At 45.7% G+C, this 14,307-nt stretch overlaps 1 protein-coding gene across 2 annotated transcripts in view; it reads right to left on the bottom strand.

Annotated features, from left to right (window-relative positions):
- Nucleotides 1-14,199, bottom strand: part of LOC106650113 (E3 ubiquitin-protein ligase MIB1) — a 72,979-nt gene extending 58,780 nt beyond the window's left edge. Inside the window, exons 1-9 of one of the 2 annotated variants that reach the window (XM_023457649.1) lie at nt 13,514-13,615; nt 12,918-13,265; nt 12,641-12,841; nt 12,450-12,569; nt 12,040-12,375; nt 11,817-11,964; nt 11,491-11,732; nt 11,201-11,398; nt 7,750-7,901 (exon numbers count right to left, since the gene is read on the bottom strand). In XM_023457649.1, the coding sequence (XP_023313417.1) occupies nt 7,750-7,901; nt 11,201-11,398; nt 11,491-11,732; nt 11,817-11,964; nt 12,040-12,375; nt 12,450-12,569; nt 12,641-12,841; nt 12,918-13,265; nt 13,514-13,615 (1,847 nt within the window). Of the gene's footprint in view, nt 1-7,749; nt 7,902-11,200; nt 11,399-11,490; nt 11,965-12,039; nt 12,376-12,449; nt 12,570-12,640; nt 12,842-12,917; nt 13,266-13,513 lie in introns of both variants that reach the window. The other variant, XM_023457648.1, reaches the window with a different exon arrangement.
- Nucleotides 14,200-14,307: the final 108 nt, after the last annotated feature.

The following is a 14,307-nucleotide window of genomic DNA, read 5'->3' as shown; positions in this document are numbered from 1 at the left end:
TATGAAGGGATGGAGAACTCTGCTAGGCTACTATACGCCGTGTACGAGTAGTCCAGCTGTGCGCGAAACGCACACCATACCGCGGTCGTCGCGCTGCCCCAGCAAACGAGAGGGGCGGCGTCGCGCGTATACGAAGCTTTAAAATCGCCACCATGTAAATGTATGTAGATTGGGGTTGCCGCTAGAGAGAAGCGGCCGCGTTATATGCATCCCCCTCGATCAATGCTAGTAGTATAATCAGACGCTCTAGTGTAATTGCCCCCCACGCTCATTCTCTCTCTCGCACTGTGCATGTGTGTGTGCTACACACGTGGGAGGCCGCTTTTGACCGTAGCTGATTTATATACGTACATGTGTACAATCGTACCTGTGTGTGAGTGTGAGTCAGAATGGACCGTGAGCTCGGCTTGGCACGAGTGTGAAAGCTTTATAATTGCGCGCCACCAGGAGGGATGAGAGAGAGAGATGCTTAATGTCCCGAGGAGGAATCCTATGACTGCGCCACGCGCGCTCGAGCTCACGAGCGAGAGAGAATACAATTGCCATTCAATGCTGCTGCTGCTGCGGATGGCTCGTCCAGGGCTAATTTTCTTTTCTTTCCCACCCATTACGTTGTACACTACTCTCCGTATAATATAATGCAATGTACGGGGGCATCAACGACGCCAGACTGGTCTCTCTCTCACTGCTCTCTCTCTCTCTCTCTCTCTCGGGCAGTTTAAGTGCAGTTGTGGCTTGAGCGACGATTACGTGCCCTTATATATATCGCATTATACTCGTCCGTATAGTGTACGAGCTAGCTGCAGAGCTCCGAGTTCGAGTCGAGCTCGGTATAAAATTCATTAAAAATCTTAACAGCACAGTAGCGTCAGCGGTGGTGTATAGCATCACACTTGGCCAAACTCTCGGGTAGCTTTCTCGCTGGGAGGAAACGAGGCCGGGGCTTCTCGTTCTCTCTCTCTCTCTCTCTCTCTCTCGTGCAACGTCGTCCTTAAACTATACTCAAAGTCAATCTAGCGCAGCACCGGGACTGTGTAGAGAGGGCCATATATATTTGTCAAGATCAACGCTCCGCGCAGAGTAGAGAGGAGTGCAAAGTCTCGCTGCTGCTGCTACTGCAGCGTAACTATACATACACCGCGGCCTCTGTATATAAGAATCTTGGAAAATAGTTTTCTCAAGTTATCTTGGAGCTTCAGCTACCAAGTCCTATATATATGTATGTGGTACGAGAGCACAACATTCGAATTGATGTTCGGGGTGTATCGTTGCTACGACGACGACGACGACGACGACGACATAAAACCTCCGTAATAGCTTATTTACTCGTTGGAAATTAGTTCGGCAACTTATTTGGCTGGGCCTCGCGTTTTCGCCGCGCCTATACGTTACACACGCGGATACGCGAATATATGCGCCTGCTGGCTGCAACATCGATCATCGCGGACGAGAGGCAAGAGGCAAGAGGGTGGAGGAGGAGGAGGAGTCTCTGCTTTTTGTTAAGCGGCCAATTTCCACACCGCGAGAGAGCGAGAGGCTCGACAAAGAAGAAAGAGTTATGCACGTTGTTGTGATGTGATATATATCGAATCGCGCCAACAGCCGGAGCGAAAAACTTTCGAGCGCCGAGTCATAATCAACGTCGATGGAGAGAGAGAGCGAGAGGAAAACTTGTCGTGTCGCTGCGTCTCGTGGAGCAGCAATTTTCAATGCACGCCTCGACGTATTATTAAATAATTGTGCGAGCTTCCAAGAGACAGAGAGAGAGAAAAAGCATATCGAACAAGAAGAAAGAAGGAAATAAAAATGCGAAGTGATAATACGGGCGCCAAGGCCTCGAGGCTTTTAATTATCCAATAATGTCCCGATACTATTCAGTCACGTGCGCAACGCGTGTGCGGCTGCACACTATGATATATAATATATCAGCAGGAGCAGCGGCTTCATATATTTATTCGCAATAATTAAAAGTTAAGACGCGCGAGCGAACTGCCAACTTGTGTGTAGGTAGCGCGCGCCGATGTTTTCCCGCGCGCTGAGCCGCTGCTGCTGCTGTTGCTCCTGCTTATTAATTATAACATAGGTGAAAAGTTGTATCTCGTGCGCGCTTGCCTCACTTCCTTTCGAAAAGCCGGACTAACTAGTCGCAATTTTAATTATTTCGTTGGTGCGACCGTCGACGAGATATCGTCTCTCTCTCTCTCCTCCTCCTTTTTTTGTTTTTTATTTTTCTCATCCGCATGCGCGCATCCCCGTGGCCTCGTGGGTCGCATGCGCGCTTGCCTCGCTACAAGGATCGAACAAATGAGAGGAGAAAAAAACAGGAGCAGCAGCAGGGGCGGCGGCAAGAAATAAGGCCGAACGATACAATTACAAGCATCGAGTGGAACAGGGCTGCTGCTGCTGTTGCTGCTGCTGCTGCGGTGCAGGCGGGGCAATCCCCCCAAGATCGTCGTTACCCGAGTTTATCCACAAAACACATGACTGTATATAGCCGAGCGCCGAGTAAATAGAGTGCAGTAAGCGTAACGATGCCACTGGGATAAAACTGCATTGCCTGCGGGACCCGATCTGCTGCTGCTGCTGCTTCCACCGCCTCTGGTGCTGGTGCTGCTGCATAAAGTCTCGCGTATAATATGATGGAAGAAACAACCTATAACGAGGATGAGGCCGCTGCAGCTTGTCGTCCCTGCAGAGCTGGCCTCTTGCCTCTCTCTCTCTCCCTCTATTTTGCCGTCGCCTGGGCGGAAAACGCTTTATATATCAAAGAGCTATTGGGCACCTGCAAAAGAGATGAGGAAGAGAGAGCGAGAGAGAGAGAGAAGAAAATCCTCTTAACGTTAGGAGCTGCCTATACCCATCTTTTACCTATATATATACCGAGACCCCCGAAATAACCAAAGCCATTTGTGTGTGTATAAGGAGCGCAAGTAAAATCGTGATTTTCCTCCAACCTCTCGCTCTCTATCTCTCTGTCTCTCTCTCTCGCGAGGCTCTCGATGCGCCTTCGGCTACAGAACGTCACAACTACTGCCGCGACTGCTGCTGTTGCCGTTGCTGCTGCTGCCTCTCGAGTGGCGCTATTTTTCCTCGTAAACAAGCCATTCCCAGCAGCAACTTCAGAATAACAAAAAAAAAACAAGAAAAACGGAAAAATAGATAAAGGAAGAAAAAAATCCACGAGCGCTCTGCCGCTGCTCGGCGATGGCCACTTTTCATTGTGTATAATGTTTTATTTTCTTGCCGCGCAGAAAGAGAGAGAAAGAGAGAGCTCTGCGAGTCCATTGTGACGAGGCGTGAATCGAGCATCCAACCGAATGTTCGCCAAAGATTCTCGCGCGCTGCACACGACCCGCTGCCGTCTCGTTCATTGCGTATTCTTCCATACCTCCCTCTTCTTTCTTCTTTTTTTATCGCATAGGAGGCCTTAACCCAATGACAGATTTTGCCCATCGCTTTTATGCTAGCTTTTGTTTTCTTTCCGCGCGCGCGTTTTTGTTGTTACGATCGCAAGCGCGCGCGAAAACGCAGCTCCAAGCAATATCCAAAAGTGGTTTTCAGCGTTTTTTCCTCGTCGTCGCCTCGCGCGCGTGTGCCTGCCTGCCTGCCATGCCTCTATACCGGAGAAGGGATTTTTACGTACGCGTATAAAAAAAAATAAAAAGAAGAAAAGAACACGAGCTCACCTCTGCAACGCGCGTACACGTACGACGTAGATATTCAATTTGTTAGCGCGAGTATCAGTGCAAGGTTTATACACACTGCAGTGTGATTCACCCACGCGCGTATAACACATGTGAATAGTTACATCGAGGGAGAAGGAGAGAGATAGCCGTATAAGGACACGGGGCGCATTAAAAGGAGGTGAACTTTTGCCACATTCGCGCGGTAAAATTTACTTTTTACTTTCCGCGGAATCTTATGTCTTTTTAAGGAGGACTACTGCGTCCGCTGCAGAAAACGAACGCGAGCTGGGAAGCCTTTATAGCCTGTACTTCTTCTTGCTGAAGCTCCGACTCCTTCTCTCTTTTCCGTCTATTACTACTACTACTACTACTACTGCAGCAGACGTGGAAAAGAAGAAACGACGGCTAAATGCTGAATAATTGGACCTAATTGGAAAAGTTATTTAGTTTATGTAAAAAGAAGCTGGAATCCTTTTAATTATACCTTCGCACGGGGGGGGCTAACATTGAAAATTTTTCGACCTTTAATTATATCGCTTGGCATTGATTTAGTATGCAACGAGTTCGAGACCGCAGCTCATGTATATATCTGTCTGTGTGTGTGCGCGCACATACAGCGCCGAAAGTAATTACTCGTGTAATTCAGAAAATAAAAACTTTGCACGTTCCCTTGCCCGCCCTATCTTTGCCCGCGTCAGGACCCGGCAGTATTTGCAAATTGCAATTGTCTCTTTGAATTTACCTGCATATATAGTACGCGAGCGCCCGTGTTACCCAGCTGCAGCATTATTATGCGTATATATAGTACGGAGTAGCATAGCGTTAGTTATATATACACGTGCACAGGGACGAAAATGTGTGTACACAACGGCGCACGAGATAGAGAAGCTTCTCTACCTCCGCAGCCACCGCCACCACCGCCGCCGCCGCCGCTGCTTCAACTCGGGGGAGGAGGAGGAGGAGGCTAAACTCGGGCGCAAAATCAGGATAAATGACAATGTGCAGTACAGCAGTATCATCTCCGTGTAAATATACGCCCCAGTAGCAGGAAATATAGTTTCTGCCGTGTGCACATAACTGTGCAGCTCGCGCGCGCACACACACACGCGCGTGCATACTCTCGAGCTGTAGGTAATATCTGCCGCAGTGGTAGTGTGTTTCGTCGCCTAGACAAATCTTGGAGCTTACTTTGGAAGAGAAAGAGAGAGAGAGAAAAGCGAGAGAGCGAGTAAGGAAGAAATTTGCATAATTTTCAAAGGAAAAATTTCTTTGAATTAAGCTAGAAATTCCGCTTTGAATTTATAAGAAGACACACGCGTCTACTTACAAATGTACGAATGTACAAAACATATCCGCACGAAGGAGAAGAAGCAGCATAGCATTATATATTTGGCCAAACGCGGATAATGATGCACAGAAGAAACAGACTTTCGGCCCCGACGAAATTACCCTATCCTCTATCTCTCTCGGGCGCTTTTTCTGCCTTCCTCCTCCTCTTGCTCCCCCGCTCAACTGTCTGTTTGCCTGTCTCTATCTGTCTGCATAGTCTGGATGTTTCTCTCTCTTTCTCTCTCTTGACGCTGCGCATTACAATGACGTGGCGGGTGCCCGTATCAAGAACGAAGATTTAATATGCCACACGCGCGTTACACATTTTTGAAAAAAAAAAAAAAAAATTGCACGCGCGAAAGGAGAAAATCCTTGCAAGCGAGCTGCTGCTGCAGAGAGAGATGCACAAAATGAAAGAGTCGAAATGATAATGCCACCGCAGCAGCTCGTTGCCCGACCCGATCGTCGATTTATCTGCGGGAGAGAAACGAGGCACGGGATTCGAAGGAGGAGTAAAAGCATTGCATTACGTATATTTCTCGGGCTAGCTTATCGGAGTGTACGTAAGCAAGGCGCAGATCTGGATTCGCGTGCATCGATATAGATACACAGATGTATGAATGTATATATAGGATCGATATAGGATTGTTGTAATCTTGGTATAGCCGTGAATAGAGGAATATCTCTCTCTCTCTCTCGCCCGTTCCACAGACCATACCCGGAAGAGAAGGAGATATGCCACATATACGAAATTCTATAATATCTCTCTCGGCGCGTACAATATATATATCTTAATACAATCGATCCTCGTGCACACGCACAGACGCACAAACACAACACACCGATGCAAAAATCAGAGTTATGTAATATATAGGCCACATGCAGCAGCACCGCTACATGTATAATAATACACGTACGTATGCGTGTAAATATATACATGTGTGCCTTAGACATTTTTTCCCTCTTACATCCTACATATAGGTAGGGCTAGAGATTGTGTGCTGCATTCTAGACACGATTAAAATTTTTTTCCCTACACTTTCTGCTGCTGCTGTTGCTGCTGCTGCTCGGAATTTCGCGACACGTAGCAGTGGAAGCGGCAGCAGCAGCAGCAGCAGCAGCCAGAGCGCCAGCGCACAGCCAGCCAGCCAGCCAGCCAGCCCAGGATACAAACGTGAGCCGAGTTTCTCAGTAGGGGTGTGGATAAAGCGCAAGCACGAGCGAGCTAGAGCGAAGCGGAGCGGAGTAGCAGCAGCAGCAGCGGCAGCAGGCGGGGGCGGATATGACAAAAGACGAAAAGAAGGCCATAAATTCTTCCTTCCTGACTTTTCGACGTAAATGTAAAGATAGTAAACTTTTGCGAAGGATAGCTGCCTCAGCCTTGCAAGCTCGCACACACATACGTGCGCCGCCGTTGCTGCTGCTGCTGCTTCTGCACGTATTATAACACACGTACACGAAGCTCGTAGTAGCTGTGCTACACAGCCAGGGCCTGGGATCGAATGCGCTCAGCACGAGACACACGAGCCGTGCAGAGCAAGAGTATGCACGGGATGCGGATTTTATGCAGCGCGCCCGGCACATATATTTCCACGTATATATATCGTAATAACGTTTTGTTATTGTGTAGCTGCTGCTGCTGCTTCGGATTCTACCGCTGCCTTTTAAATCGTCGACGCGTTAAAGATTCGTCAGCTTGTTCGCGCGCGGAGGGGCCTTTTATATACTTGCGAGCGTATTTATACATTGCCATTTACGAGTGCGTGCGCAATTGCTACGCGCCGGCAAAATTTGAATTTTACGAGCGACGGCTCTCATCAACCGATAAAATTCGCGCACGAGCGCAAGCAGCAGCTCCCCAGCGAAGAATTAGTTTTCTTCCATTTTTCATATACTCGAAGCCAGCCAAGCCAGCCTCTCGCGCTCTCTCGAGCTTCTTCGATTTCAACGTCGCTCACGACTTTTTTCTTCTTTCGTTCGTTCGCTCGCTCGCTCGCTCCGTACCTACGCCGTACCTACAGCGCAGTTCGAGTTTTTATGCTAAAAGGTAAGTTTCTGGTTTCGTCGCGCGTATACCTATACTGCTATATACAGCGATACAAGCTCGAAGAACGACGTTGCGGCCTCGCGAGCGACAGGGAGAGTGAGAGAGAGAGCGAGAGCAAAAGCTAAGTGATGCGCGAGAAGTCTGCAGCTGCACGGGCCACAGCTACCGCTATAACTCTGTATACATATTACGATAGATATATATGTTTACGTAGGAAAAAAAATGAAAGAAACTTTTCACCGTCGTCGTCGTCTTACTTGGAGCTACCTAATAAAATGTACGTTGCTGCTGCTGCTGCTGCTGTCGTCGCATATCTATGTAATTATGGGCCCCGATACGCGACAACGTTTTCTCCGATAAAAACGTCAAATAACGATCGATTATGCAAGCAGAATAAGCGCGATAAGGCGACTCACGCGCGCTATTTCTCTCGACTCCTGCAGCTCTCCCGCACATACCTGCATTCCCTACGTGTTTATTTTTCTTCTTTTTTGCGAGCGAGCGAGCGCCATCGAAATTTCGCACGCATAAGCGCGCATATATTATATTGAAAAACGATTTGATACGTATTATAATATATCCCTGGGTGGTGGCGCGCGTCAGCCTCATCGAGCTCGCTCATGCGGCATGTATCGTCGATATCATATCTATAGGTATATAATCGCACGTGTATATATTCTTCCTTACCTTGGATTTCCTCGGAGTGCGGCGTGGTGCAGTGCATTGAAGCCATTGTTGTTGGTGAGAGTGATGTCAGCCGCATGATCCAGCAGCACAGCCAGCATGTCGTCGCGCTTCTTCGATATGGCGTCGTGTAGCGGCGTGTCACCTTCCGAATCCTGCGTTTGAAACGAAAATCGCATACACATGCACATTATTATTACTATTATTATTATTATATGCAAGATAATAATGATAACAATGATAATGATAACGACGACGAAGAAGACGATAATAATAATCGCCGAGAAAGGATGATAGTCGTCGTCGTCGTCGTCGTCGCGGGGGTGATTATTTTGCCAACGACAGCTCGAAGAGAGAGAGAGAGAGAGAGAGAGAGAGCCGCCCACCGTAATGTACGAGCTGCGGGCGAGATCAAGCGTAACAAATTTGTTTTGCACACCTTAACGTGCATCGTGAGCACCGCGCAAGTAAATCCAATAAATTAATTAACTTTTCGGGACTGCCGCTCGCCTGCTCGGAGCGCGAATTCGCTCGCGTTATATAGTACAGTATATACACACGCGTGACTGAGAGACAGATACAGGGAGAGAGAGAGAGAGAGAATCAAGCCGATAAATCCTGTAGTTTACTTGGAAAGTGAGAGCAGAGCTTGGTGGGAGCTTGGGTTTAGAATTGGTATAGAAGCAGTAGCATTCACATCATCCGCAGAGACAACGAGCTGCTGCTGCTGCTGCGACTATTGCAGCAGCAGCAGCCTGAACGAACTCAACGAACGAGCTTTCGGGCGCGCGCTCGCGTAACTTATCTATGCCAAACACACAAACACACAGCCACACGCACCTACACACACACACATACACACACAGCAGAGAGCGAGAGAAAGAGACAATGGAGAATTTCGGGATAAATTAAAGCGATAACCGACAGAGGCAGTATATAGTGGAGAGCGGTAGACTAGCCTCGAATTCTCTCTCTCACACACTCTCGCGAGTGCACATACCAAACTTATACACATATAGCAAACATTATTATCCAGTGCAAACTTTCTTGTTGCACGTATAGTATAGTATACAAAGATTCGCAACCCAATTTCCTCCATTATATATGTACAAACTCGTATACACACATACACATACGCCAACGGCCGGCAACGCGTTAGAACCATATAACAGGTAGCGTGTAGAGAAAAAGACGAGCGCGAGAAAAAAATGAAGCGGAATTAGACGCACAAGAGGCGACCAGATGCGTATAGTGCATTATATAAAGTCGAGGAGACTTTTTTAAGCAGGAGAATATTTCGAACTTTATTTTTCCCCGAGAAACAATGGGATTTTCAACGCGAGTGAGCGCGCGCGCGAGAGTAGCAAACTCTTTTTTGCCCTCTCAATCTAGATACTCTCGCGTCAGAATAAAAATAAAAGTGTGCATAGCTGCTTCACTATACAGCGAAGCGACTATATATTGGAGGAAGATACAACCGCAAAAAAAAACAACAACAACAACAACGAAGCAAGCTGAAAGTAAGCAGACGAAGAGATTGAAGATTAAAGTATTTGCAAAAACTCGCTGTTTGTGAGTGTGTGTGCGAGTATTTACGCGATACATGCTTCGCGAAAAAGGCAAAGCTATGTCCAACAAAAAGCAAAAGAAACGAGACGAAAGTTAAGCACGAAAAGAAGAGTCTTGGGGAAAGTTCGAAACACGATACAGTCGCTGAATTTTGAGTGATCGAATTGCTGGATTTTTTTCCTCCCTCCTGCAGAGCTGCCCCCTCCTCCCAACAGCAGCAGCGTCGGCAAGGTCGACGATATTCAACTCGTCTCACTATATCAGCTCGGAATATGCATATTCGCTTTAACTTCAGCACGAGGGCAAAGTTGGTCTTGTAATTTCTAATTACGCATGCAGGCGCACAGAGGGAGGGTGGGTGAGCGAAGTCATCGCTCGACGCGAGCGACGAGGACAAAAGTTACAATTTAGGACACATACGTCTCTTACAGGGCTCGGCGTTTGTGTGTGCGTTACAATCTCTCTCTCCCAACTATATCTCTCTCTCTCACTCGCTCTCTTCTCTCGAGCGCACAGCCGAAAATTAACATAGAGCAGTAAAGAAATATCCATATATCTTGCGCTCTAGGATGAACTAATAAATTGCAGCGCTGCCTGGATTGTAGCTACGCGCGTAGGCACGGTATAATGCAACGCAGCCTTAGCCATCAGAAGCTAGAGAAAAGCTTTAATAAGCATTTTATTCTCGCGCGTGCAAGGCAAAGTATAAATTATACTGCAAGCGGCCTGTGTTTTGTTTTGTATTGCTTCTCTCTCTCTCGTTCTCTCGTTTGGCGTTGCTTATACACGAGCTCGACTCAACTCAAAACAAAAGCATTGCAAGTTGTTGTGTGAGCAACGCGCGAGCGAGCTTGCAACGAGTAAAAAGCCCGTGAAATATTATCGCTCGCGCACGCACTTGTGTAGCGTAGCGAGTATGTGCGGTAGAGAAAATATATATGCACGGATCCTGCGGCTGCTGCTGCGTTATATCAATTATAGTAATATGTAATTTTCCATCGTTACGTTTAAATGATTGCGAAAGGCGCCTGCGCACTTATTATTCATAAAAAATAGATAAATTTAACGAGATAAATAAGAGAAAGAGAGCGCGACATCGCAGCGCTCTCGCTTCACGAAAATCCAAAGAGAAAATAAAGCCAAGTTTCGAAAAGCTTAGAACGCCGCGACGTAAAAAATGGGCTGCTTTAGGATTAAGAGGATTTACCCACAGAGAGCTAAAGAGAGAAAGGGGGGAGAGAGAGTGAGAGAGTGAGAAGGAAGCCGTTATCAGGCAAAATGCCACGGCAGAGAATATAGATAGCTCTGTGTCATCGCTGTGAGAAAGGAGAGCGAACGAGGTAGACAGAGAGAGAGGAAGAGGAAGAGAAAAATACAAGTAATATGCAGATTTTTAGCAATTCCTCTTCGACGAAAATAATATATTTATCAAAAGTCAGGAGGCGCTTGGGTATGCCTGCGCGTGTCTGCGCGTCTATATAAAAGCTGTGCGCGCGAGTGTAGGAGAGCGCCAAGTCGGTAAAAAAGGTAACTCGATTATAAGAGGTATTATTGGATAAGTAGTAAAGCGTGAAACTAGTCAGACGATAAGGACGATACGGCTCAGGGCCCACGCTTTCCTCGTTTTCTTCTTTGGGAAATCGATAATTCCGCTCCTCTAACTTTGATCGCGAATAGCAGATATACATCTGCTATTGCTCAAATTATCTCCGCCTTTAATCTTGATACTTTTCATGGTTTAGAGTGACTTTATTTCTGTTTCAAATCGTCTACAAATATCCGAGCGCTCGATCGTAATTTTCGGGCTTGCTCTACTTTATGGCTCAACGATTTGAGCTTTTATGAGAAAAAAGTTCGACAAAGGAAAGGCGGAAAAATCTCTCACCTGCAGACTGGGGTGGCAACCGAATTCGAGCAGGGCTCTCACGACCCCGGCGTGACCCTTGTTAACGGCTATGTGAAGTGCAGTTTGGCGTCTTTTATTTCGGGCGTTCAAGTCGGCTCCCGCTCCGGCGAGCATACATATTACAGCCGGCTCGTCTCCAAATGCGGCGTGATGAACGGCTCTGTCACCGTCCTTATCCTGCGAGAGAAATCACACAAACGATGTAGAATAACACATTACTCATCGACGAGGATGAAAAATAAGTTGCCGTTAATTTCATTATTATTTACTTCGATTTCGACGTCGGCTTTGTACAAGAGCAATATTTTAATAACGTCGAGATGGCCGTTTTGACTGGCTGCCTGGAGAGCCGTATGACCGGCAAATATTCCATTTACGTCAGCTTCGGGTCGTTTGAGGCATTCCTCGCATTTCGCTAGGTCGCCGTTCGCTGCGGTTTTAACCAATTCCTCGTTCACATCGCTAGATACGTGAGTCTCGAACAGTTTCTTCAAAAGAGCTGACAAACGTTCTGCATAATTAGATTTTAAGTTACCGAAATATTTGGAAATACTCGGCATGCATATGGCTTTTATTGAAAATTTTAAAAACGAACCTCCGCTGCCATTACCAGTCGTACCGGTATCTATACTAGCAACTTTTGTCACAGCCTGTGGATTGTAAGTCCAGGATGTGCTGCATACTTCGACTTTCAAATCGCCATCGTGATAGATTTGTTGGACTCGACCTATTTTCCCCAAAGTCTGAAAATTAAACAAAAAAGTATAAAGATATTGAGCAATAAACGAAAATTGAAAGAAATTATGACAAAAACATACTGGAGTCATAGCTTCTGCCCATTCTCCATGGCCTCTTTGGAGTAATTTTATTTTATCCAAGTCAGGGCAAATTTGAACTAAATCTCCAACAGTAAATGGTGGATCATGAACATTAGAAATTGAATTTATTGATGGTACAGACACAGGAACTTTAGTTAACACAGCTGGATTAAATGTCCAGCGGTTCCCACTTGGATAGGAAACAACTATATCATGATCTTCATCAATACCAACTACTGTACCAGTAGCGCTTAAACTTTCCATCATACCCTCTGTCCAACCACCATGTCCTTGTTGGAGCAAACTAACAACTTCATAGTCCAAACCAACATTGACCTAAAAAAATTATATTTTATAATTAATAATCCAAATATTAAGCCTAGTTAGTTTCAGTCTCTAATTTGTTCTACCTGATCACCAATTTGGAGACCATGAGGTCCTGATCGACCTGATCCTTGCTCTCCCAAAAGTGGTAAATGGTCTCTGTAGACATTATGACCCTTTGCATCGTTTACTACTTTCAAGTCAGCCTATAAATGAATAAATATGTCAATAATTTTAACATAACTGTTAATCAAAAAACTTTAAAATGAAGGCTTACCATTCCTTGATAGCCCACGCGATATAAATTTTTAGCACTATTATCCCAAATGACGTATGCAGCTGATCTTGGACTGGTGGCAGACCAATCCTGAATTTCATTAACTTTTCCTCTTCGACCATTCCCACCATCTTGATCTTCCCACTGCCAATCAACGCCTCTGACCACTCTGGCTCCGGGGAATATGCCACGAATGGTGATCTAAATATTAAATTAAATGAGCGTTGTGTAAATATAAAATTAATTAACAATAAACATGTGACAGTTCAAGTTCTACCTTCTTTGATTTTCTTCTAGGCTCTAGGAGTGCTCTTTCACTTCCAGGTGTTGTTATTCTATAAAACCTATGCCTCAAATGATGTTTATCTCCGTGATAACATATAGAACATAAATCATAATTGTTGCACTCTGCGCATTTAAATCTTATACCAAAAATTGGTGATTGTCTGCATGTATCACACATAGTTCCATCGTGTTTCACACCTGTTGGTGCTGAATCAAATATCCTCAAGTCAAAAGCACCCGAGCATCTATAATTAGCTGCAGTGCCATTGTCCCACACAACGACTACCTCTTCAGGTGATTCAAAATTTCGAACAGTGCCAACATGTCCCTCTCCACCATCCTAGAGAAATAAGATAAGAATGTCATTGACATCATTGTATCATATCTATGAAAATACTACTAGATTCTAGTTTCATCAGTACCAAAAATTACTGTATTCAAGCTGTCATCCAAGTAAACATGTTGAAACAGTTGAAAAACTTCGACACATAGAATATTGTAGTAAACATAACAATGAAAAAACAAAAAACTAACAAATACGTAATTTTACATAACCTGGTGCGCGAATGAATGCAATATGCAACTAACCTGTTTTCCCCATTTCCATTCAGGACCTCTAATAACTCGTGCACCAACACCTTCCATCATAAATCGTGTGGTCCTTGCACCAGCCGCGACTCCCGTCTCCATCCTGGCGATTTTTTCTGAATTGTAAGCCAAAACAAATCTAAATAATCATAATTTTCCTATGTACAAGTAGATGATCGAACGCACGAAAACAACAAAAACAATCAGCTCTCAAAACGTAGGTAAATCTGCCAAACTGCGGGGGAATACAAAACCGCCATCTGCTATATCGCAATTCTGCATTCTATCATAATGTCAGATAATGGTGTGGAGACTATCGGGGTGCAATTGCCAATGCTCGGTTGTTTAACTTGAAATTAAATATTTCAATTGTGAGTCAATCCGCAGCGAGTCATTTGCAGAAATCGCGTACGATATCGTGCACAATCAACATGATGTTATAGGCCGTTTTGGTTGGTTCTGCAATGGTCACTCATGCACTCGGTGCACCTGCTGCTGCAGTACACACAGCCATAGATCGTGGTGGTTGACTCTCGGCGCATTGAGATCGTTCGATTTTTCAAGCGATCGAAGCCAGCTCGAATTGCATCGTGATAACGACATGCGTTAAACAGCTCGAGTACTCGCTGACACTTGTTATACATTCAAATCGCCTCATCTATTTGTTTTTGATTTGCAGGTTTCTACTATGCCGAGCGACGTAGCGCGCACTCGCACCGATATCCAACGAGGTCCGATTGCTAGCGGCACATGTCTGCGACTGCTCGAGACCAGACAGCAACAGTGTCGCTTTT

Source organism: Trichogramma pretiosum, unplaced genomic scaffold (genome assembly GCF_000599845.2).
Source record: "Trichogramma pretiosum strain Unisexual culture from Peru unplaced genomic scaffold, Tpre_2.0 scaffold82, whole genome shotgun sequence".
Taxonomy (NCBI): domain Eukaryota; kingdom Metazoa; phylum Arthropoda; class Insecta; order Hymenoptera; family Trichogrammatidae; genus Trichogramma; species Trichogramma pretiosum.
Note: the sequence above shows the minus strand (reverse complement) of the source record. Positions and strands in the feature narration are given on the sequence as shown.